This window comes from Pongo abelii, chromosome 7 (assembly GCF_028885655.2).
Source record: "Pongo abelii isolate AG06213 chromosome 7, NHGRI_mPonAbe1-v2.0_pri, whole genome shotgun sequence".
NCBI lineage: Eukaryota > Metazoa > Chordata > Mammalia > Primates > Hominidae > Pongo > Pongo abelii.
The window spans coordinates 117,613,032-117,635,218 of NC_071992.2; the positions used below are offsets into that span (position 1 = coordinate 117,613,032).

The 22,187-nt window shown below is 42.7% G+C and overlaps 1 protein-coding gene across 3 annotated transcripts in view; it reads left to right on the forward strand.

The window, feature by feature from the left end:
* GRHL2 (grainyhead like transcription factor 2) overlaps positions 1-21,592 on the forward strand; it is a 176,513-nt gene extending 154,921 nt beyond the window's left edge. For all 3 annotated transcript variants that reach the window (XM_024251472.3, XM_054518706.2, XM_054518705.2), the window contains exons 14-16: positions 1,032-1,117; positions 16,313-16,377; positions 18,442-21,592. In XM_024251472.3, coding sequence (XP_024107240.1) covers positions 1,032-1,117; positions 16,313-16,377; positions 18,442-18,556 — 266 coding nt within the window. In that variant the 3' untranslated portion in view covers positions 18,557-21,592. The remainder of the gene's footprint in view (positions 1-1,031; positions 1,118-16,312; positions 16,378-18,441) is intronic.
* Positions 21,593-22,187: the final 595 nt, after the last annotated feature.

Here is a 22,187-nt window from a genome sequence, read left to right on the forward strand (position 1 = left end):
AAAAATAAATAGAAAAGCTGTACTCCACTTCACTGAGGGCACTAGAACCATGACAACTGCTTCCCCCACTGATCAAGGACGGGTGCTTGCTGTGTGCAGGCCCTGGGCTAAGCGTGCCACGTGGCTTTTATTTCATTTAACCCTCACAGTAGCTCTGCGAGGCAGATGTTATTATCCATGTTTTGCAGAGAAGACCAAGGCTTGGAGAGTTTAAATGACCAAGGCCCACAGCAGGGGTTGCACTCTGGGGTCACACCCAGCCCCATGGGACTCCACATCCTAAGCCTGTTCCTCCCCTTGTCTCAGACAGTGCCCTGTCTCCCTCCCGGGCCTGTGCACATGTTGGTTATCTGCCTGGAGTTTGCTCTCCCTCTTCTCCCTTTCTCCCCACTGCCCCCACCTCATCACTTGCCTGCATTCATGCACACACAATTCACAACTTGGATCTCTCCTTCAAGGTACCCTTCTGGGAACTTCCCCCAACCCCTCCAGGTCACAGCCAGGACCCTATAAGCACTGTTTCCTGACATTTTCCTCCATAACCCTGTGTCTAGTTGTCTGCTTATTTGAGGAATGCCTGCTTCTCTAAATGGACTACAGAATCCTTAAGGACACGGGCTGTGATTTAACTAACACTGCCACAACCCCAACTCCTAGCACACACAGCCTATGGGCCCAGATGGGCATTCAGTAATATTTGTCAAAGGAACAAATAACACAGAGGAAAAGAGGTTGCAAAAAGAGATGTGATGTACCCCTCAGGAGAAATTCCAATGGGAACATTAGTGTCAAAGCATCTTACGGCCGGGTTGTTGGTTTATCTCATCGAATCACTCCTTAACAGTCCCTAGCCACAGGTTGTTTATGGAGATGTCTCAGTCACCCTTGTTGAATGTTATCTGGACCAGGGTTCTGAGGCTTCGCAGGAGGTGCCACTCTCCAACACCTGTGTGATGGGAAACAGTCCCCTGGAGCAGCTGTGGAATTGTGCATCCCCTCGGTCACGTGGCTCTCTTGCCCTTCTCTTCCAGTGCTCTTGTACGTGAGGAAGGAGACTGACGATGTGTTCGATGCATTGATGTTGAAGTCTCCCACAGTGAAGGGCCTGATGGAAGCGGTAAGCCATATACTCCTTTCAGCCTCCAGGATACCTGCTGTGTTCTCTCTCCTCTGGAATCCATGTACTAGCGTGCAGCCACCGAGATGGCTTCAGAATGAGCTTTATACAGAACAAGAAAAACCTGAGATTTGTGGAGGCATTGATCTCGCTACTGTCAAGGCTCATTAGCATCTTGAGGAGAAGGAAACTGAAAAACTGCCAATTCCCTGTCAGTTTAAGGCTAATCACATTTAGATGCTGTGGAGGAAGGTGAAACTGAGTTCTCACTTGTCTCTTGGTATGAAACCAAATTAGATATGATTAACTCCCAAATATATACAAAACAAAAACAATTAACAAGTGTTTCACTGGCCGTGATGGTGTAGTCCAAAAAAAATATGATCTCTTGGTTAAGAAAATAATGCAGAATTATAGTGATTTGCAGTAAGACTTTTGCCTTCCTACCCATGGTCTTTTCTAGTATTACCCAACTTGGGCTCACAAGAAGCTATTTTACATTTTGTTTATATGTTATTCACCTGAATATAACCTCAGTAGAACTCTACTTTGAATATACTCTCTAACTCCCTCTACTCCTAACTGCCCCCGCCCCACCACTGCCCCATACAACTACATTGTACAAGATTTGTTTTTTTTATAGTGATAGAGACAACAGCACTGCCAGGAACACAGTTCAAAATTGTTGGTTGGTTTGGAAAACTGCTACACTGGAGCAGCATCTTGGGTTATGAAGCTAAATGTTAAACTATATGGGATAGTTCCTATAAGTGGAATCATACCATTTCCTCCATTTGGGATACACTTTTTTGAGCTTCCTTTGTGTTGTAGTAATCAGGACTTCACTCTTTTTATGATTAAATAGTATTTCATTGTGTAAATATAACACATTTTGTATTTCCACTTACCAGTTGATGGACATTGGAATTTTCTACCTTTTGGTTATTGTGAATACTGCTACTATAAACATTCATGGACAAGTTTTGTTTGAATACTTGTTTCCAGTTCTTTTGGGTATGTTCCAAGGCATGGAATTGCTCAGCCAGATTCAAAAAGCCACATGTGGTATGATTCAATTTATAGGACATATTCAGAATAAGCAAATCCGTAGAGACGAAAGGCAAGTTAGTGGTTGCCAGGGGATGGGGGTAGAAGGTGGAACAACTGCTTAATGGGTTTTCTTTGGGGGAGATGAAAATGTTTTGGAATTAGATAGAGGTGATGGTTGTACAATATTGTGAATCTACTAAACAGCACTGAATTATACACTTTAAGATGGTTAAAATGGTGAATTGTGATATCTATCTATCTATCTATCTATCTATCTACCTATGTATCTAGTGTTCATTGTTCACCAGAAATTTTTAAAAATTGTGTAGGAATGTTACCAATGTCATCGCGCTGCCCTCTGTGATCTGTTATTAACAAGTCCCCAGACAAGTCCGAGTGGAGCATCAAGGACCTCCGTCTAAGAAACACACTGATTGAGGATTAGGTCATCTTTTTTCTTCTATAGGATTTTTCCATAGTATGGAGTTTGTTGTTACTGGATCTGCCTCACATTAAGGAAAAACAAAAACAAAAAACAATGCCACAAAAATATGATCTATATATATTCAAATAAACCAAGATTTTAAAAATGAGTCTAAGATTGCTAGGGATTAGACTAAGCTGGAAGCTCATAAGCTGGAAAAGCTCATAAAATATTCAGACCTCTCTGGACAACTTTGAATAATTTCACACTCCAATCTGGCCTTTAAGACTATATTACCAAAACTGACTTAACCGGGACAGTGGTATTTGAAAACCACAGAAGCAGTTGCTTAAATGCATATTCTCTGACTTCAACTCTAGAGATTCTGATACTTCTGAATTGCAGGTATATCAGGGAAGGGAGGAAGTGGGGATCAGGAACTTATATTTTTAATGAGCTCCTGAGGATATTCTGAGATGAGCTAGGTGTGAGAACCTCTGATCTAGACCATTTCTGAATTGATTCATTACACTCTGAGCGTTCCTTTTTCCTTGGTGTCTTTTCTTTACCTTCCATGGAATCTGACCAGTTCTATAAGTGTTCTGTAGATGGAGTTGGAATGGACCACAGTGGAACTCAATGTCACCTTCACTCCCACCTAAACAGCAGCTCAGCAACCTCTGCCTACCCTCCCCGCCTCAGCAGCATCTGGCTGTTGATCCCTTTTAGTGGGAGCTCATTACACCTGCCTCACTTTGGTTAGCTGAAGTTACAGGATGAGGGGTGGGGATGTGTCCTTTGACCCTGTAAGCCACAGAGAGGTCAGGTTCCCTAGGCTGGCTCTGGTCAGATGTCTTAGGGCAATTCTGATTTCATTTCCCCTTTATGTCTAAAAAGAAAAGGTTTCATTGAAGCACCAACATAAGCTATCTCCTTGCTTCCTAAGTTATGCAAATGGGCAAGCTGTGCGAGAAAAGTTCCTCCAGGATCCTCTGGTGATGCAGTCTGGAATGACAAAGCAGCCCCGGCAACTTGGGGGCAGCCATGAAGGACAGCAGGCTCCGTGTAAGCGAAAGGGCATAAGCATGCTGTGAAATGAGGCGGTAGAATTTTCAAGAACAGTGGCTCCCGCTCACTGTAGTTGTACCCTAAGTTTATTTGGGACCTGGGTGGGGTAAGAAAGGGTTTCCTTTCAGGGTGTGGGTTCTCTTTAGACCAGGGCCTTACTAGTGCACGACACTTTACCATAGTGACACCAGTGCACCCTCGTATATTGGTAATATGCATGTGTATAATATAAATACATACAATATGACATATTGTATATCTATACTGGTATATACAAATGTATATTGGTAATGTGTGTTTGTGTGTGTGTGTGTGTGGTGTGTGTGTGTGTGTGGTGTGTGTGTGTGATGTGTGTGTGTGGTGTGTGTGTGTGTGTGTGTGGTGGGTGTGTGGTGGGTGTGTGTGTATGTGTATGTGGTGTGTATGTGTGTGTGTGGTGTGTGTGTGGTGTGTGTGTGGTGTGTGTGTGGTGTGTGTGTGTGGTGTGTGTGGGTGGTGTGTGGGTGGTGTGTGTGTGTGGTGTGTGTGTGTGGTGTGTGTGTGGTGTGTGTGTGCGGGGGGTGTGTGTGTGGTGTGTGTGGTGTGTGTGGTGTGTGTGGTGTGTGTGTGTGGTGTGTGTAGTGTGTGTGTGTGGTGTGTGCATGTGTGTGTGGTGTGTGTACTATATAGATAGTATAGATTAGGGGTCAGCATATGGGCTTGGCTTCAGAAAACCTGCGTTCAAATTCTGGCTGTGCCTCTTGCTAGCTAGACAAGTTTCTTAACCTCTTCTTCATTGTTAAAATGGAAATAATAATACTACCTAGCTCATGGGATTGTTGTGAGACAACAGAGATCTGAAACTCTGCCTGGCCCCTGGTATATACCAAGTCCACAGTTAAATTAGCCTTTGTTACTAAATCATTGTTTGGGTAGAAATCCTCAGATTTTGGATTTCTCAGGTGCTCCTTTTCTACTGTCCAAAAGGCAGAATGCTATTTTTGCTCATGCTTCCATTATGTAATATCCTACGAATTTGAAATTTCGGAGGCGGCATGGCACGGGGCTGTGGAAATGGTGCAGGTATCTGCATCTGAAACTCCGAAGTTGTGTGGGGAGGTCCTCTCTCCTGAGCCCAGAGGCAAAAAGCTGCTCCCAAGAAATGATCTTTATGCCCCACAGTCCAAAGTCCCACATTAAACAAAGTCTCAAGACAAGAAGGCAACGTGACCCTGGCCTCCATGTTTTGTTTTGACTTGTAATTTCAAAATAATATCATTGTGAGGGGGCTTATAGTTTTTAACAGCTGAAAGTTATATAGACAGAAAAAATGCTCAGTGAGTAGAAAAGGGAAAAACCTTAACTTTTAAGAAAACGTGATTAATCAAGAGATATTATGCTTGACCTCAGGCCATCACTTTGAACTCTGTCACTGGTTGAAAATGGCTTCCCATAAACACAAACATAGTCCCCTACTCACTACTGTGGACCTAGGGCATTGCTTATCTAACTGGGCCCATCAGAATCACCTGGGGTACCTTTCAAAGGTGCCATCCCACGGATGGATCACTTGAGGTCAGGAGCTCAAGACCAGCCTGGCCAACATGGTGAAACCCCGTCTCTACCAAAAAATTAGCTGAGTGTGCTGGCATGCGCTGTAGTCCCAGCTACTTAAGAGGCTGAGGCAAGAGAATCACTTGAACACGGGAGGCAGAGTTTGCAGTGAGCTGAGATTGTGCCACCACACTTCAGACTGGGCGAGAGTGACTCTGTCTCAAAAAAAAAAAAAAAAAAAAAAAAAAAGATGCCATCCCAGAGCCCTACCCATAATCTTCAGAATCAGATTCTATAGGGGTAGGCCCAGGAATCAGCACTGGTAACAAGCTTCCTGGTTGAATTGAAGCCCATTAATGTGAGAGCCACTAGCTGGTGTGTACCTTGGCTGGGAACTGGTATTAGAGTATGATTCTGCCCTAAGGTCCTACATGCATTATTCACTTAGGATGGTAATAAGTCACCTTATGACACTCTTTTGGTTGCACACTCTGCAAAGGTAGTTTTAAACCAATACGTGGCCCTATAGACTATTATTTCATAACCCCATCCCAGTGGATTTTAGGAATTGGCCTGGGTCTAGGCTACCACCTTCATCAAGGGCTTGGGAAGACCAAATGCTCTCTGTTGAGAAAGGAACTCATAGTCTTCCAGGGCCAGCAGAATTCACAACTCCAAATGTAAAAGTATTCCTTGTGTGAGTCTTGCAATTGTTCTGGAAATAGAAACACCTGCTTCATATCAATATTCACATTGTTTTGCTCTCTTCCTGGACTAATTATTGAAAGGTTGTTTGTGCCTCAACTTCCTTATCTATAAAATGAAGTCATCAACAGCATTAAATGAGTTTAACACATATATTCAGTAGATATTAGCTGAGCAGATGATGGCAATGATGTTGATGATGCAGCTATTTCCACATTAGGGATATTTGGATTGCTTCCCGTTGGAGAACATGCTGTTATTGCCTCTATTGAACACCCAACTCCTTATCCTCAGCCAGGTGTTATTTAGGTGTAAAAGAAAGTCTGAACTGGAGAATAAAGAGCCAAAAAACAAAAAAAGAGTTTTCTTTTTTTTTCTTTAAAAAAATAATTTGGCAATTGGTGGTGAAATGTGGATTTGTCATCTTGATAGAATAGTGTTGCCACCCTTCCTTCTGAGTAACTTAGGGTTGAGTCAGAAGGTGTCACATCAGGCAGATTTGTTGAACAGTTTGGCAATGGTGACAGTGTTCCTACAGCCTACAAGGGTTTCCTGGAGTCTGTAATTTAAGCCACTTGATGGGTTGGAGTTCTGTTGTTTAAAAAATGGGCTGTTCTTATACTCAGCAGACATTATATTCTCCCTTGAGATAATATTTTTGAGTTTGCCTTCATTAAAGAAGTCTCCAGGCCAGGCATGGTGGCTCACACCTGTAATCCCAACACTTTGGGAGGTCGAGGTGGGCAGATCACCTAAGGTCGGGAGTTTGAGACCAGCCTGGCCAATATGGAGAAACCCCGTCTCTACTGAAAATACAAAATTAGCCAGGCGTGGTGGTGCATGCCTGTAATGCCAGCCACTCGGGAGGCTGAGGCAGGAGAATCCCTTGAACCTGGGAAGTGGAGGTTGCAGTGAGCCAAGATCGCACCATTGCACTCCAGCCTGGGCAAAAAGAGCGAAACTCCAATCTTAAAAAAAAAAAAAAAAAGAAGAAGAAGAAGAAGTCTCCATGTAAGAGTGAGGTCAGGATACTGCCATAAATGCAAGTGCAGCAGCATGAGAGGAGAGGGTAGACTGGCGAACTTGACTGACTTGGTTCAAGTCATAACTGTGTAGTCTTGAGTATGTCCATTTTTGAATGTATGGTTTCCTTCCTTGCAACATGTGAAAAATGCCTACCATGAAGAATAGTTTTGTTTGTACTATCCTTGACCTCTTACTGTTTTGGAAAGAACTCTTGACCACAACAAAGAGGAATGTAATTATGGCTTAATCTATGCCAAGCTGAGTCACTTTTCTGGATGATTCTTCTTATTCAGTAGTCCTAAACCCCCCAGACCTTCATTTCACCTGCCAGAAAATCGTTATCTCTACAGATCTGTACACCCAGATAGAACAAGAAAAAAAGTTCTCTATCAGCCAGATGTTACTAAATATTCCCATACTTGGTATCATTTGGAGAATATAGACTATTTTTCTTTTCATTTGCATATTTAGTATTACATCAATCAAGCCATCCACATAACTTTGATGATTCAATTTGGCTTCTTTATTGTTATAATTAGGTTTTAAACTGCCTTAAAGACAAAGAATTTGGTGGTGGTTATGGTGGTAGTGAGATGAGTTTCCAATTCTTTTTTTTCTGCATTTCTAGTGATTTTTACCTAGTAATCTTGCAAATAAAGCATCTCTGGCCACTGTACCTTCTGGCTAATCCCCAAGGCCAGCAGGGCCACTCATACCTCAGGGCCTTTGCACTTGCTGTTCCCTCTGCCAGGAATGTCCTTCCTCCATATGGACAAAGCTCACTTCCTCCAGGCCTCTGCTCACATGTTGCCTTATCAGATGGGCCTTCCCAGCCCACCCACGTAAATAGCATCTTCATCACTCTCTGTCATTCACAGCACTTATCACCACTTGACATAGTTATATTTGTTCCATGTTTATTGTTTCTCTCTTCCCCAGTTGAATGTCAAGTTCGTGAGATCAGGGGCTGTGTTTCTTTTCTGTGGTGTATTCCCAGAGCCTTCAGCATAAGTTTTGTTGATTGAATTGGGCATCTGCTGTATGTATACCCCTAGACTGAGTGCTGTGGGTGGTGTGATCTTCACATGCCCTGCTACGTTGGATTTTTATAATATACCTGTGAACATGGCAGGTAAATAGCATCATCACTACTTTACAGATGTAGAAACTGAGGTCGAGAGGGGGTGGTTTCCAAAGGGCTGACAGCTCCACAAATTGATAGAGCCAACTTAAGTCCTCAAGCAACTTAAGCCCAATTAGGGAGACATTTACATCTGAAAAGTTATCACAAGAAGGATAAACATTCCCATTCACAGCTCACCACATCTAAAGAGATCAGGCAATACTAAGCCATCAGGCAAGAAGTAGTCTGTGGTGTTGATCCCTTGCAGTCAGACAGCTGAGCTGGGCGAGTTACTCAACCTCTCTACACTCCAGTGTCATCACTTCTGAAATGAGAAGAATAATATGAGATAATATTATGAGCATAATAAAATGGGATATAGGATTGGTGTGAGGATAAATGAGTGTTCATACATGGTGCTTAAAGTAACACACAGAAATTATAAATTAATATATACTGTGTGTGTGTTCATGTGTCTGTGTGTGTGTCTGTGTGTCTGTTAGTGTATTTTATGTGTCTAACAGACACACACACACATACACACACACACACACACACACACAGAGGCAATGACTGTGAGTGCTATGAGGTGGGGAGACAGATTGTGTTTCCCCTAAGGTGAAGAGGCTAGAGAAAGGGATAGGGATGCTCTCTCTCAGTGAAGCTAGCTGATGTCTACAAAGAAAAAGGTCGTTCATGGCCTTAGTAGCACCCACTTTTTGTCCAACTATGTCATTCACGTGTGGAGGTGATTCATGAATCCTACCTGGTTCTCCTGAAATGTCAAACATGGCCACCTAGGCAGCATTTACAAGCAAGAGTCCACTGCTTTTTTGATGTATATCTTAAGCGCCCGCAGTGAATGAACAGCATATAACTCCACATAAAAATCGTTAAACGTAATTGACTTCCAGAGCAGGTAGTTCTGTTGTATGCCTCTGGAGAAGGCTGACTGAATTGGAATTGGTCTATAACTTCTGCCTATCACATACATGGGGTTTCTGGGCAAAGAGAACTTTCCACAAAATAAGTCTAAAAATTATAGATCATCAGACAACCAATAACACATTGATGAGACATCTCCAAGATCTAGAATCGTCCTGGGTGTCAAGGAAGTCTTTGGGGTTTTTACAAATATTGATAATGCACTTTTTATAAAAATGCATGCTCAGTTGAGACAACTTGAAAAACACAAAGAAAAGGCCGGGCACGGTGGCTCACGCCTGTAATCCTAGCACTCTGGGAGGCTGAGGCGGGTGGATCACGAGGTCAGGAGATCGAGACCATCCTGGCTAACACGGTGAAACCCCATCTCTACTAAAAATACAAAAAATTATCTGGGCGCGGTGGCGGGTGCCTGTAGTCCCAGCTACTCAGGAGGCTGAGGTAGGAGAATGGCATGAACCCGGGAGGTGGAGCTTGCAGTGAGCGGAGATCACGCCACTGCACTCTAGCCTGGGCAACAGAGCAAAACTCTGTCTCCAAAAAGAAAAAGAAAAAAAGAAAACCACAAAGAAAAAAACCCAAGCACTCCGAATCACCCTGTTACGACAGAACGATCAGGTGCCACACGTTTTCCATTCATAGAAAGAAGGATTGTTGTGTGGGTGATCTCATCCAGCCCCTGGGCAGAAGGAATTTTCTGCCACCCCTGACAGACGGCCAGCTTCCTCTGCATGATGATATCCCGCCTGGTCTCACTTTCCAGGGTTCTGAATTTGGCGAAGCGCATCTCCCTGACGTGTATGGAGGCAGGGAACACTGTCCCAGGGTGGCACATTTGCAAGCTGCCTTTGATGCTGAGAGTTGCACTGAGAGCAGGACTTTGCCCTCCTGGAGGCAGAGGTTTCACCTTTGCCAGTTGCTTCTTTGTACTGGATGGGGTCTGTGAGACTTGCCCCCAAACCATCTCAACATATGCCAATTTTCTCTAGCAGTTCAGAATCTAAAGCCATCTGCCAGGTTGTTCCCTTTCAAATTCTGTCTCTGCCACTTACTAGCTGAGGGATCCTGGGTGAGTTACTTACTGACTGGAAGCCTCAGTTCTCTAATCTGAGAGACAGAGCTCACAAAAGCACTTATTCCATTGTCATGATGTGAGGACTAAGCAAGTGAATAGATGCAAAGCTCCACATGCCTGTGTGCTGGGGGCCCAGTGACTCAATAAATGCTAGCTATGGCTGGTGCCGCTGCTACCCTAGATTTTATGCCCTTACCCAGTTCTGAATTGCATCAGTTGATTTGTGAGCCGAGGTGTTCCCTTTCATGCTTTGGGGAGCTGGGAATCAAACCCCCAAAAAGAGAAAACCCAAGCATCAGATTCACTTTTCTTTCAGAACAGAGGGCATAACAGATATAAGCTGGTTGATGTTGAGTGGAAAAAAGTCCCTATTTTATTTTTCCATTTTATTTTTAAAATAAGTTCCAAGTAACACTAACCAAAGTTCAAAAAAACCAACTCTTGAAGGGCAACGAAGTCAGAATGCTAGTTAGGTACAAATAACATAGTCTATAGGACTTCCAACTATGCAACAAGCTCTTATACACAGAAAAATGTTTATCGGGGCACTTACCTTTTTGTGCCGTGGATACCTTTGGCAGTCTGGTGAAATATATGGACGCTTTACAGAATAATGTTTTTAGATGTATAAAATAAAATACATAAGATTATAAAGGAAACTAGTTATATTGATATTTATCATCAAAATAATAAAAAAACATACTTATAGGAAACATGTGCTCCTTATTCATGCATTAAATATGATCTATGGGTGAGACTAGTAACTACTGTAATTTTAAAGTATGATGAATGAATGTCATCAGTATTTTGGAACATCTGCAGGATTCTAATATGACATGAAATATCTGTGATTTCCATTGTTAAAAAAGACACCGGTACTGCTAATGTTACTTTATGTTCATACTTGAAGAAAATGCTACATTCCAGTTTGAGGTTAGTGAAAATAAAGATGAATGTTTTCCTCATCCAAGTTCATATATATACTCTTTGGGCATCTGTAGACCCCCAGGTTAAGATCAACCATGCTGAGGAAATGGCAGCTCTAGAAATGATGTGGAAGCAGGTTGTCCTTCAAGGATTTTTTCTAGTCACCAGCTCTGTTAACTGGGTCATTCTAGAATCCCAGGGAATGGGGAAGGTAGTGAGCTGACTCCTGAGAATTGGCTACGTCTGGGGTCCTTTTTCCTTCATCCCTTCAGCAAAGCTTCGCTCAGAGCCCTCTGGATGCAGAACCAGCTCCCCTTGGCAATTCCCTTTTAATTTGCATGTGCAAGTATGGCCACCAGGAGACATGACAAACACTGCAGATGCCAGACATGGGAGGAAGAGAGAAAAAAACATAAATTCTTCAAAACGGCGTTTTGGGGGAGGAGTGATGAAAGCTATGTCAACTGCACATTATTGAGTGTCTCGCCAGATTTGGAAACAGCACTAACAGCATTAAGATGTTCAAGGAAACTTTCTAGTGTTTGTTTAGACAGATACAATATCTTCTCAAGCAGTCGCTAAAGGAATTTGATATTCTAAAGAGATAGTGAGCTGCTATACAGCCAGGGTTACGTAGAAGTATTTCAAAGAGGTTAAACATTTCTGGAAACTTATAACATTTTTATTTCTAATTTTATTGAATTATGATTCAATGTAGCTTATCTTTGTTACCCAATCCATGGGAGAATCTCTTTAGGATATATAATATTTATAATATTTGTGTGTGTATATCTATATATAAATGTGTCTATGTGTGTATAGGTGTGTGTATATTTTTATTATATTATATAAAGTGTAATGGTTATACTATCCAACTGTTTTTACCTATCCGTCTACTAGATTTGTTCAATTCTTAAAAAGGTCTATTGAAATCTCTCACTATGATTGCATTGTTTCAAGGTTTTCAAGTGAATCTCCCACAATAATTGCATTTTCATTTTGCAATAGCAAAGCACTTAAGCAAAAATTATTACATCTGTAACAATTACCTATAATAATTTTTGCTTAAGTGCCATGTTATCAGATGTGTAAAGTTTTATGATTGCTGTAGCTTCTCCATCAATTGTGCTTTTTATCATTATATCATATATCATATCCATTCATATCCATATATCATATCATTATATCATATCCATTCTTAACCTCGTCAACCTTAAATTATACCTTGTCACTCCTCTTTTGCCTTGTTTGCATTTGATTGGTATGGTCACCCATCAGTCATCCTTCACTCACCACATTGTCTTCAGTGCTTTTCTTTTAAACACCATGCAGTTGGGCTTCTTTCTTTATCTTTCTCTTTGTTTATTTATTTATTTATTTATTTTCTTTTATACTCACTGAGACACTCTGGCTTTTGCTGGAAGAATGAAGTTTATTCTCATTTGGTGTAATAACTGATACACTTGATTGTATTTCTTCCATCTTTTTGTTTATTATTTATTTGATTTTGTGGCTTCTTCTTACTTTCTCTTTAGTTTTGCAGTCAGATTCTAAGTTGTTGTATTTCAACTTTTAAATTTGAAAATTATTATTTATGTTTCCTAAATTTTCCAAAATCCTGAAGTAATTCTTCGCTACTATTCGAAAATAAACTTCCAACTATTTTCTCCACTAGCGCCTTCCAGCTCCGCTCCTCCCTCTGTGAGCTGAGACTTTAGAGCTGTATTTTCTCCCTTGCCTTCCCTGCTCTCACTAAAATGAGCAAGTTGAAATGCTACCCTCTCCCCATCAACTTCCAACTTCTAGATTTTGCAAAATTAGTTTGATGCTTTATTTCTAGAAAACGATTAGATTTTCCTTTGTCCTTTTTACTTCAAGAATCTTTATTTAGCACATACATTTCACATTTGCAGTCCACATAACCCTATGTGCCAAGCTTGTCCAACCCATGGCCTGCAAGCTGTATGTGGGCCAAGATAGCTTTGAATATGGCCCAACACAAATGCGTAAACTTTCTTCAAACATTAGGAATATCTTTTTGCAATTTTTTTAAAGTCCATCGGCTATCATTAGTGTTAGTGTGTTTTATGTGTGGTCCAAGACAATGCTTTCAATGTGGCCCAGAGAAGCCAAAAGATTGGACACCCCTGCTATATATACTCAAGTTTACAGCATGACACTGGTAGCTTTTTTCCTTCCCCTTTTCCCTAGTTTGATGTCTCCATTTGGATGCATTTGCTATTTGGTTGGAGCACTTTTGTGAATCTAGTGGTCCCTTGAGGTCCTGGGGAGGACTGGTTCCAGGACACCTCCCCCAAACCCAAATCCACAGATGCTCAAGTCTCTCATGTAAAATGGCATAGATATTTGCCTGTAACACGCACACGTCCTCCCATATACTTTAAATAATCTCTAGATTACTTATAATACATAATACATTGTAAAGGCCATGCAAATAATTGTTATACTGTATTGTTTTGATTCATATTACTTTTTGCCATTGTACTTTTATTTTTCATTTTTTCTAATGTTTTCAATCCATGGCTGATTGAATCCAAGAATGCAGAACCCAGAGATACTGAGGGCTGACTGTATTTTTTCAAATGAGGTATTTGGGTGAAATACACTGCTCTTTCACCCTGATAAGTGAGAGATAGCTTGTTGGTGTATGGGATTTACGGAGTGAAATACTTTTTTCCTGTAGTCTGTAAGAGTTCCTGTCCACTGTCATTTGGTTTCTAGTGTTGAGATGAGAAGACTGAAGCCAGGCTTATCTTTTTTTGGGGTAACTTGCTGTTTCTCTCCAGGAAGTTGCAGGATGTTTTCAAGTCTTTCTTCTTTTCCGTCATGATATCCATCTATGATCTATCCTTTTGCTTTGCACTTTGAAATTGTTTTTGACTTGATTTTTTCTGACACTATTGAGATTGCTAAATTGACCACCTATCCTTTCATTCATTTGCTCAACTTCAAAAAATGTTTAGATCAATAATCATATTTGTGTATCAGAATTTTGCTTGTGTGTGCTCCACAAGTGTTCTGTTTTTCTTAAGTGCTCTTTTATGTTCTGTTCAAATGGATGCCTCCAACAAAAGTTCTGCCAATTTTCTTTGCAGTCCAAAGACCCCCACTGGATGTGTTGTTTTTCATCCTTGGCTCGTTTGGCTCAGGTGTGGCTGTGAGGTGATCTCATCAGTGATGGATTAGTGATGTCTGTCAGGCCTGCTACTCGGTCCCAGTCTCCTTTTGCTCTCCCAGCTCTCTGCTCACCTGTTCCGTGCCTTCGGGCCTTATTAGGGGATGGGGAGTTCTTCCTGTGGGGTGAGACAGATGGAAGGGTGGGAATCTGTGAGTCTCTGTAGAGTGAACTCTTCTTAGGATCCAAAGCTCCTCCAGCTCTGCTCTAGACCTCTTCAGCCTCTCTTTCCAGCCTCTGCTAGACTTTCCAATAATCCATGTTTCAAACTTCACCTTTCTCAGCTGCCTGTGAGCCCCACCAGCTGCTGGGCTCAGAAGGGGCAGGCAGATTTGATTTGGGAGTAGAGAGGGTATGAAAGACATTTAGGGCAGGGCTTTCCTGAATCCATCTGTAAACTATTACTACTTTATATTTATAAAAGTGAAACACAATGATTGTAAAAATAAATAGAACAGAATTTTTCAAAATAAAAAGTAAAAGGATCTCATTGTTTCTGTCCATTCTTCAGTGGTAGTCCCTGCTAATATGTTGGTGGGTCCTTCAGATATTCTCTATGTACTTACATATATATATTTAAAAATACAAGCGGGATCACACTATAAACACAGTTTTGCAACTTGGTATTTTCTCCTCAATATGTTAAGAATATTTTTGTTAATGTGAATTCATGTAGGCTTCCCACATTTCTTTTGATGACTGCATGATTTTTAAGTGTGAATTATTAAAATGTGTTTAACGGATGTTTGTTATATGCAGTTTTCTCTATCCTAAACAGTGATGCTTTGAAAATCTTTGTGTACATCTGAATGTATTTCTGTAGACCTGATTGCTAGATATGGAATATGTGGGTAAAAGGATATATGCATTTTAAATTTTAATAGCTTCTGCCAAATTTCTTTTGAAGAGGTTGAGCATGTTATTCTTGCATCTGAGAGTAACAATATGGAATATGAGAATTGCTGTTTCTCATACTCTGGCTGATGCTGTATTATCAAGTTTCAGTTTTTTGTTAGTTTGAAAAATAGGCCGGGTGCGGTGGCTCACGCCTGTAATCCCAGGACTTTGGGAGGCCAAGGTGGGTGGATCACAAGGTCAGGAGTTCGAGATCAGCCTGGCCAACATGGTGAAACCCCATCTTTACTAAAAATACAAAAATTAGCCGGGTAGTCCCAGCTACTCAGGAGGCTGAGGCAGGAGAATCACTTGAACCTGGGAGGCAGAGGTTGCAGTGAGCCGAGATCACACCACTGCTCTCCAGCCTGGGCACCAGAGCAAGATTCCATCTCAAAAAATAAATAAATAAATAAAAATAAAAGTAGTATCCTACTTTGCTTTAATTTGAAAATTTTAAATTATGACAGTGTGGTGCATTTTTTTATATGCTTGTTGTCCAATTATTTTTCTTCTGTGAATTGCTTCTTCAGGATTTTTCTTCCTTTGCCCATTGAATTGCTGATCTTTTTTTTGATTTGCAGGAGTTCTTTTTAACTTAAGGAAGTTAGTTCCATGTCTGTCATTTCTGTTGCAAAAATGTTTCCCAGTATATTTTTTGTGTTCAGCATTTTAGTTTTTCTTTTTTTTTCTGTACTGCATTTTTAAAGTTGTGTTGTTTTTATTAACCTTTTGACCTTTTTCTTTAGGTTTCATGTCTTGTTTAGAAAGGTCTTCCTTACTTTAAGATGACAGCTATCCAAAAAATTAACTCATGGTTTCTTCCTCTACTTTTATGGTTTCATCTTTCACATGTAAATCTTTGATCTGTATCAAATGTATTTTGGTGAAAGGAGTGGAGAAGGAATCCAATGTAACTTGTTAAATTTTTTTCTAGATGGCTACTATTTCATCCAACATCATAGTTACAGTCCATCTTTTTCTGACTGACCTGGAACGCCACTTTTATCATAGATTGAATTCCCACGAGGCTGGATTTTTTTGTTGAATGATTTAAAGTCTATCCAAAGGGAGAGGCTCATAAATGAGTGTTTTGAGAGTTTGACTCATGAGTGAAGAGCACTCTATCCCTGGGAAAATGTCCAAGGGGGTGAAATTGGAACTTTCCCCCTTGCCTCCAGTTGGGCGTCCTTCTGTGTTCATCTGCCTTCTTGTTATTGGTATTACAGATATCTGAGAAATATGGGCTGCCCGTGGAGAAGATAGCAAAGCTTTACAAGAAAAGCAAAAAAGGGTAAGAAAGAAACTGAACTTAAATTGACTTTCAAATCAGTCAAGTCCACATGATTCCTTAAAAATAAAATGATGCCTGTCTTTTGTTAGGTCTGTTGCCCACTTTTCACAAAAATTGTGTCCTTCTTCCAGAGAATTGCAGAGGAGATTGCATTTGGAAGATCTTTAGGGAGAGAGGGAGGGAGGGAGGCAGTGCATTGGCACTGTGTCAACTGAGATGTCTATTTCAATGACAAGACGAGCAGGAAGACCACAGAGGTCTGGAGGTGCTGAGGACACTGGGGAGAATGGCAAAGTCACCTTTCTGCAGGGAGTGGAGTTTATAGGGAATCACGTATGGCCCTTGGGGTTGGTTTCTGGGTGGCATACTAGGAACAAAAAATGGTTTGGAACATAGGGGATTCTTCTAAGGTAATTATCAAGAAAATGTTCTCAAATGATCATTGGCCCTGTGTGTTCTCATTGTTAAGAACAATAGATCATATTTACTGGGTGTTCAGTAGGTTTGGGGTCCCTTCCTAAGTACTTTACATGTATTCTTCTATTTAGTTCTCACCACTCTATGAGGTGGAATCTCTTATCTCTGATTTATTGATGAAGAAAGCAAGCCAGAGGGGGCTTAAGCATGTCACCCAAGGTCTCATGTTCAGTAGGTAGAGGACAGATTTGAACCCGTCTGTGTCCTCAAAGCTCAAGTGCTTAGCTCCCACATTCTGCCATCTGACTTTCTGTGTGAGCTTCCTATGTGTGAGAGTCTAAGAGTAGGGCCCACAGGAGCTAGTGTAAGCGCCAGGAGAGGGTATCTGTTGACTCAGCTTCTGGGGTATTTTCCTACAAAAGGCAGAAGATGAGTCAACTCTTCTCCGGATCACTTGCATAAAGGAAATTGGATTATCTGGGAAGCTCAGGCTTTCTGAGTGATGAGTCCTGTTGGTTGATTGGAGGATCTGACAGGAAACCCTTTCCACCTGAGCTCTTGTTGGAAGATTCAGTAAAATGCACATTATACTTCTTGCCGAGGTCAATGTAGTAGGCTGGGGGTATTACTGACAGTGAGATTTGAGTGGTGTCTCACAGTCTTACTGCCGAGCAGAAATCTTCAGTGCACAGGTACATGCTGATGATAACATTTTGCTTTCATCAAGCTCTGTATCAGGTGTTGTGCTAAATGTTTTTATCATAAAAACAATCCGTTAAAGCTAAGTGACTGTTCTTATTTTTACAGGAGAATAAACTGAGGCTCTGAAAGGCTAAACAGTTTGCCTGCTGACACATAACTGTAAAATGATAGAGTCAGTGGTTCATTCTCAAACTAGCATCTGTCTGACTTCAAATCATGAAATTGGCTTAAGGAAATTAAGGAAGTCTGGAAGCTGCTGGCTTTCTTAAAACTCTACCAGGGATAGTTAGCCACAGGAGTAGGTCACAGGTGGTAAAGTACAAGTGTCAGAATGAGGTAAAGCTCATTTCAAAATCAAGCTCAGCCATGCACTAACTGAATGAACTTGGGGAAACAATTTAACCTTGTTGAGTTCAGTTTTCTCATTTGCAAAATGGCGATGACACCTACCTTCACAGTTGCTGTGAGAACTGAATACAAGGTCATATTACATGCTCAAAAAAGGGTAGCTGCAATTCTTGCTTATTTTCCTCTTCCTCCTAAGAGCAGAGGCAACGCATTTTTAAAAACGCATTTTCAAGAGGCAATATGGTTTACTGAAAAGAGTTAGAGAGCCTAATGATTTAGGTCCTGGCCCTGGTAATCAGTAACTCTGTGATTCTGGGCTTCCTAACTTCCCTGGGCCTCAGTTTACTCATCTATAATGCAAGCGGGTTGGGTTGAATGTTAGTTCTGAGAAATTGAAGCTTTGCTTTCCTCAAACTAGTTTTTGGGGAAAGAAAACAGAATGAGGGTCTTTCCCTGCCTTGTGTCCTCTCTCCTCCACTCCTCCCAGCCTCCACTGCAAAAGAATGGCTACGAGAACCCTCAGCCTGGAGCTCCCCTTGCCCTGGGCACATTGTTCACGGCGTCTTTGTTTTTCACACCCCTCCCCCTCCATGGCAGCATCTTGGTGAACATGGATGACAACATCATCGAGCACTACTCGAACGAGGACACCTTCATCCTCAACATGGAGAGCATGGTGGAGGGCTTCAAGGTCACGCTCATGGAAATCTAGCCCTGGGTTTGGCATCCACTTTGGCTGGAGCTCTCAGTGCGTTCCTCCCTGAGAGAGACAGAGGCCCGGCCCCAGAACCTGGAGACCCATCTCCCCCATCTCACAACTGCTGTTACAAGACTGTGCTGGGGAGTGGGGCAAGGGACAGGCCCCACTGTTGGTGTGCTTGGCCCATCCACTGGCACCTACCACGGAGCTGAAGCCTGAGCCCCTCAGGAAGGTGCCTTAGGCTTTTTGGATTCCTATTTATTGCCCACCTTTTCCTGGAGCCCGGGTCCAGGCCCGCCAGGACTCTGCAGGTCACTGCTAGCTCCAGATGAGACCGTCCAGCGTTCCCCCTTCAAGAGAAACACTCATCCCGAACAGCCTAAACAATTCCCATCCCTTCTTTCTCACCCCTCCACATCTCCCGAGTGGCTGGACAAAATGAGCTACTTCTGGGGGCAGTAGTTATAGGTGGGCAAGAGGTGGATGCCCACTTTCTGCTCAAACACCTTTAGGTTGCTCTGGGGAAGGTTGTCTTGTTACGTACCTCCAGGGTTCCCAGCAAGTGGCCACCAGGCCTTGTACAGGAAGACATTCAGTCACCGTGTAATTAGTAAGTAACACAGAAAGTCTGCCTGTCTGCATTGTACATAGTGTTTATAATATTGTAATAATATATTTTACCTGTGGTATGTGGGCATGTTTACTGCCACTGGCCTAGAGGAGACACAGACCTGGAGACCGTTTTAACGGGGGTTTTTGCCTCTGTGCCTGTTCAGGAGACTTGCAGGGCTAGGGAGAGGGCCTTTGGGATGTTAAGGTGACTGCAGCTGATGCCAAGATGGACTCTGCAATGGGCATACCTGGGGGCTCGTTCCCTGTCCCCAGAGGAAGCCCCCTTTCCCTCTCCATGGGCATGACTCTCCTTCGAGGCCACCACGTTTATCTCACAATGATGTGTTTTGCTTGACTTTCCCTTTGCGCTGTCTCGTGGGAAAGGTCATCCTGTCTGAGACCCCAGCTCCTTCTCCAGCTTTGGCTGCGGGCACGGCCTGAGCTTTCTGGAGAGCCTCTGCAGGGGGTTTGCCATCAGGGCCCTGTGGCTGGGCCTGCTGCAGAGCTCCTTGGCTATCATGAGAATCCTGGACACTGTGCTGTGCCTCCCAGTTTACAAACACGCCCTTCATCTCAAGTGGCCCTTTAAAAGGCCTGCTGCCGTGTGAGAGCTGTGAACAGCTCAGCTCTGAGTCGGCAGGCTGGGGCTTCCTCCTGGGCCACCAGACGGAAAGGGGGGATTGTTTGCCTCGCTCCTGGGTGCTGGGTTTTAAGGAAGTGAGTGAGAAAGAATGTGCCAAGATACCTGGCTCCCGTGAAACAAGCCTCAGGAGGCAAACTGGGAGAGAGAAGCTGTGGTCTCCTGCTACATGCCCTGGGAGCTGGAAGAGAAAAACACTCCCCTAAACAATCGCAAAATGATGCACCATCATGGGCCACTGTTCTCTTTGAGGGGACAGGTTTAGGGGTGTGCGTTCACCCTTGTGGGCTGAAGCATTAGCTTTTTGGTAGCTAGACACATCCTGCACCCAAGGCCCTGGGTCTAGGACAGGTTCTCTTCAAAGGCCCAGATTTGTTTGTAAAGCACTTTGACTCTTACCTGGAGGCCCCCTCTCTAAGGGCTTCCTGCGCTCCCACCTCATCTGCCCCTGAGATGCAGAGCAGGATGGAGGGGCTGCTTCTAGCTCAGCTGTTTCTCCTTGAGGTTGCGGAGGAATTGAATGGGACAGAGAGCAGGTGCTGTGCCCAAGAAGATCTCTGAGCGGCAGTGACAGGGCACCTTGCTGTGTGTCCTCTGGGCATGTTGACCCTTCTGTGGTGCCAAAGGTTTGCATCGTGGATCCAGCTGTGCTCCAGTCTGTCCCCTCCTCCTCCACTCCGACTGCCACGCCCCGGACCAGCAGCTTGGGGATCCTCCAGGGTACTAATGGGGCTCTGTTTGGAGATGGACAAATTCAGTGTTGGAAATACATGTTGTACTATGCACTTCCCATGCTCCTAGGGTTAGGAATAGTTTCAAACACGATTGGCAGACATAACAACAGCAAATACTCGGGCTGGGGCATAGGACTCCAGAGTAGGAAAAAGACAAAGATTTGGCAGCCGGACACAGGCAACCTACCCCTCTCTCTCCAGCCTCTTTATGAAACTGTTTGCCAGTCCTGCCCTAAGACAGAAGATGAATTGAAGATGCTGTGCATGTTTCCTAAGTCCTTGAGCAATCATGTTGGTGACAATTGCCACAACAAGGGATATGAGGCCAGTGCCACCAGAGGGTGGTGCCGAGTGCCACATCCCTTCTGATCCATTCCCCTCTGCGTCCTCGGAGCATCCCAGTTTGCCTTTGATGTGTCCGCTGTGTATGTTAGCTGAACTTTGATGAGCAAAATTTCCTGAGCAAAACACTCCAAAGAGATAGGAAAACTTGCCGCCTTTTCTTTTTTGTCCCTTAAATTAATCAAACTCAAATAAGCTTAAACAAATCCATGGAAGATCACGGACATGTGAAATGAGCATTTTTCTTCTTTTTTTTTTTTTTTTTTTAACAGAGTCTGAACTGAACAGAACAAGAGTTTTTCCTCATACATCTCCAAATTGTTTAGACTTTATGAGTGTTTAGAAGTTGGGACCAACAGAAAAATGCAGTCAGATGTCATCTTGGAATTGGTTCCTAAAAGAGTAAGGCATGTCCCTGCCCAGAAACTTAGGAAGCGTAAAATAAATCAAATGTTTATTTTCCTTCTTATTTAAAATCATGAAAATGCAACAGAAATAGAGGGTTTGTGCCAAATGCTATGAACGGCCCTTTCTTAAAGACAAGCAAGGGAGATCGATATATGTACAATTTGCTCTCATGTTTTAAAAAAAAAGGTAAATGTAACTTAATAGTTTTGTAAATGGGAGAGGGGGAATCTATAAACTATAAATACAGTTATTTTATTTTTTGTACATTTTTAAGGAGAAAAAAATAAATATTCATAACATAAGAGTAAAACAACAGTGTCTGGTGCTTTCTGTGCAGCCAGTGTTGGGGATTTTTACCTTGTTGGAGGGAGGTTTCTATGTGACGTGGGAAAATTCTAGCTGCCCACCCTGCCTTCAGGTCCTGGGCTTCAACAAAGCAGGGATTTCCTGGTAAAGTTACTTTACTGTGCTTCACCCCAGTGTTAAATATGAAGAGGGCTGAAGAACTTCCAAGGCTTCTGTGTGACCACGGCAGGCTCCCCAGGGTGGTTATTCTTGGCCAGTCCCTTTGGGCAGGGAGTTGGTTCTGTTCACTTTCTTCTGCCCATCCTCACTCCCAGGCACACTCGCCCGCCCTTGAATTCCCACAAAAGCTTTCGGCTTCCTTAGTTCACCTGCACCAACCTCCGCATGGAGGCTGAAACCATGTGGCTCTAACTGCAGTTTTCTCACAATCTCTTGCCCTGGAACCCACAGGCTCCCTAAGATCTGTTGGCTCGAATGTGAACACCTGGATGCACTATCCCAGTATCTGCTGGGGTTTCCTTGGTGGGTACCACTCTGTGGAGCCACCCACACTCCTTTAACTACTGTCCATGAGCAGCTCTGTTCCAAACAAGTAGCATTT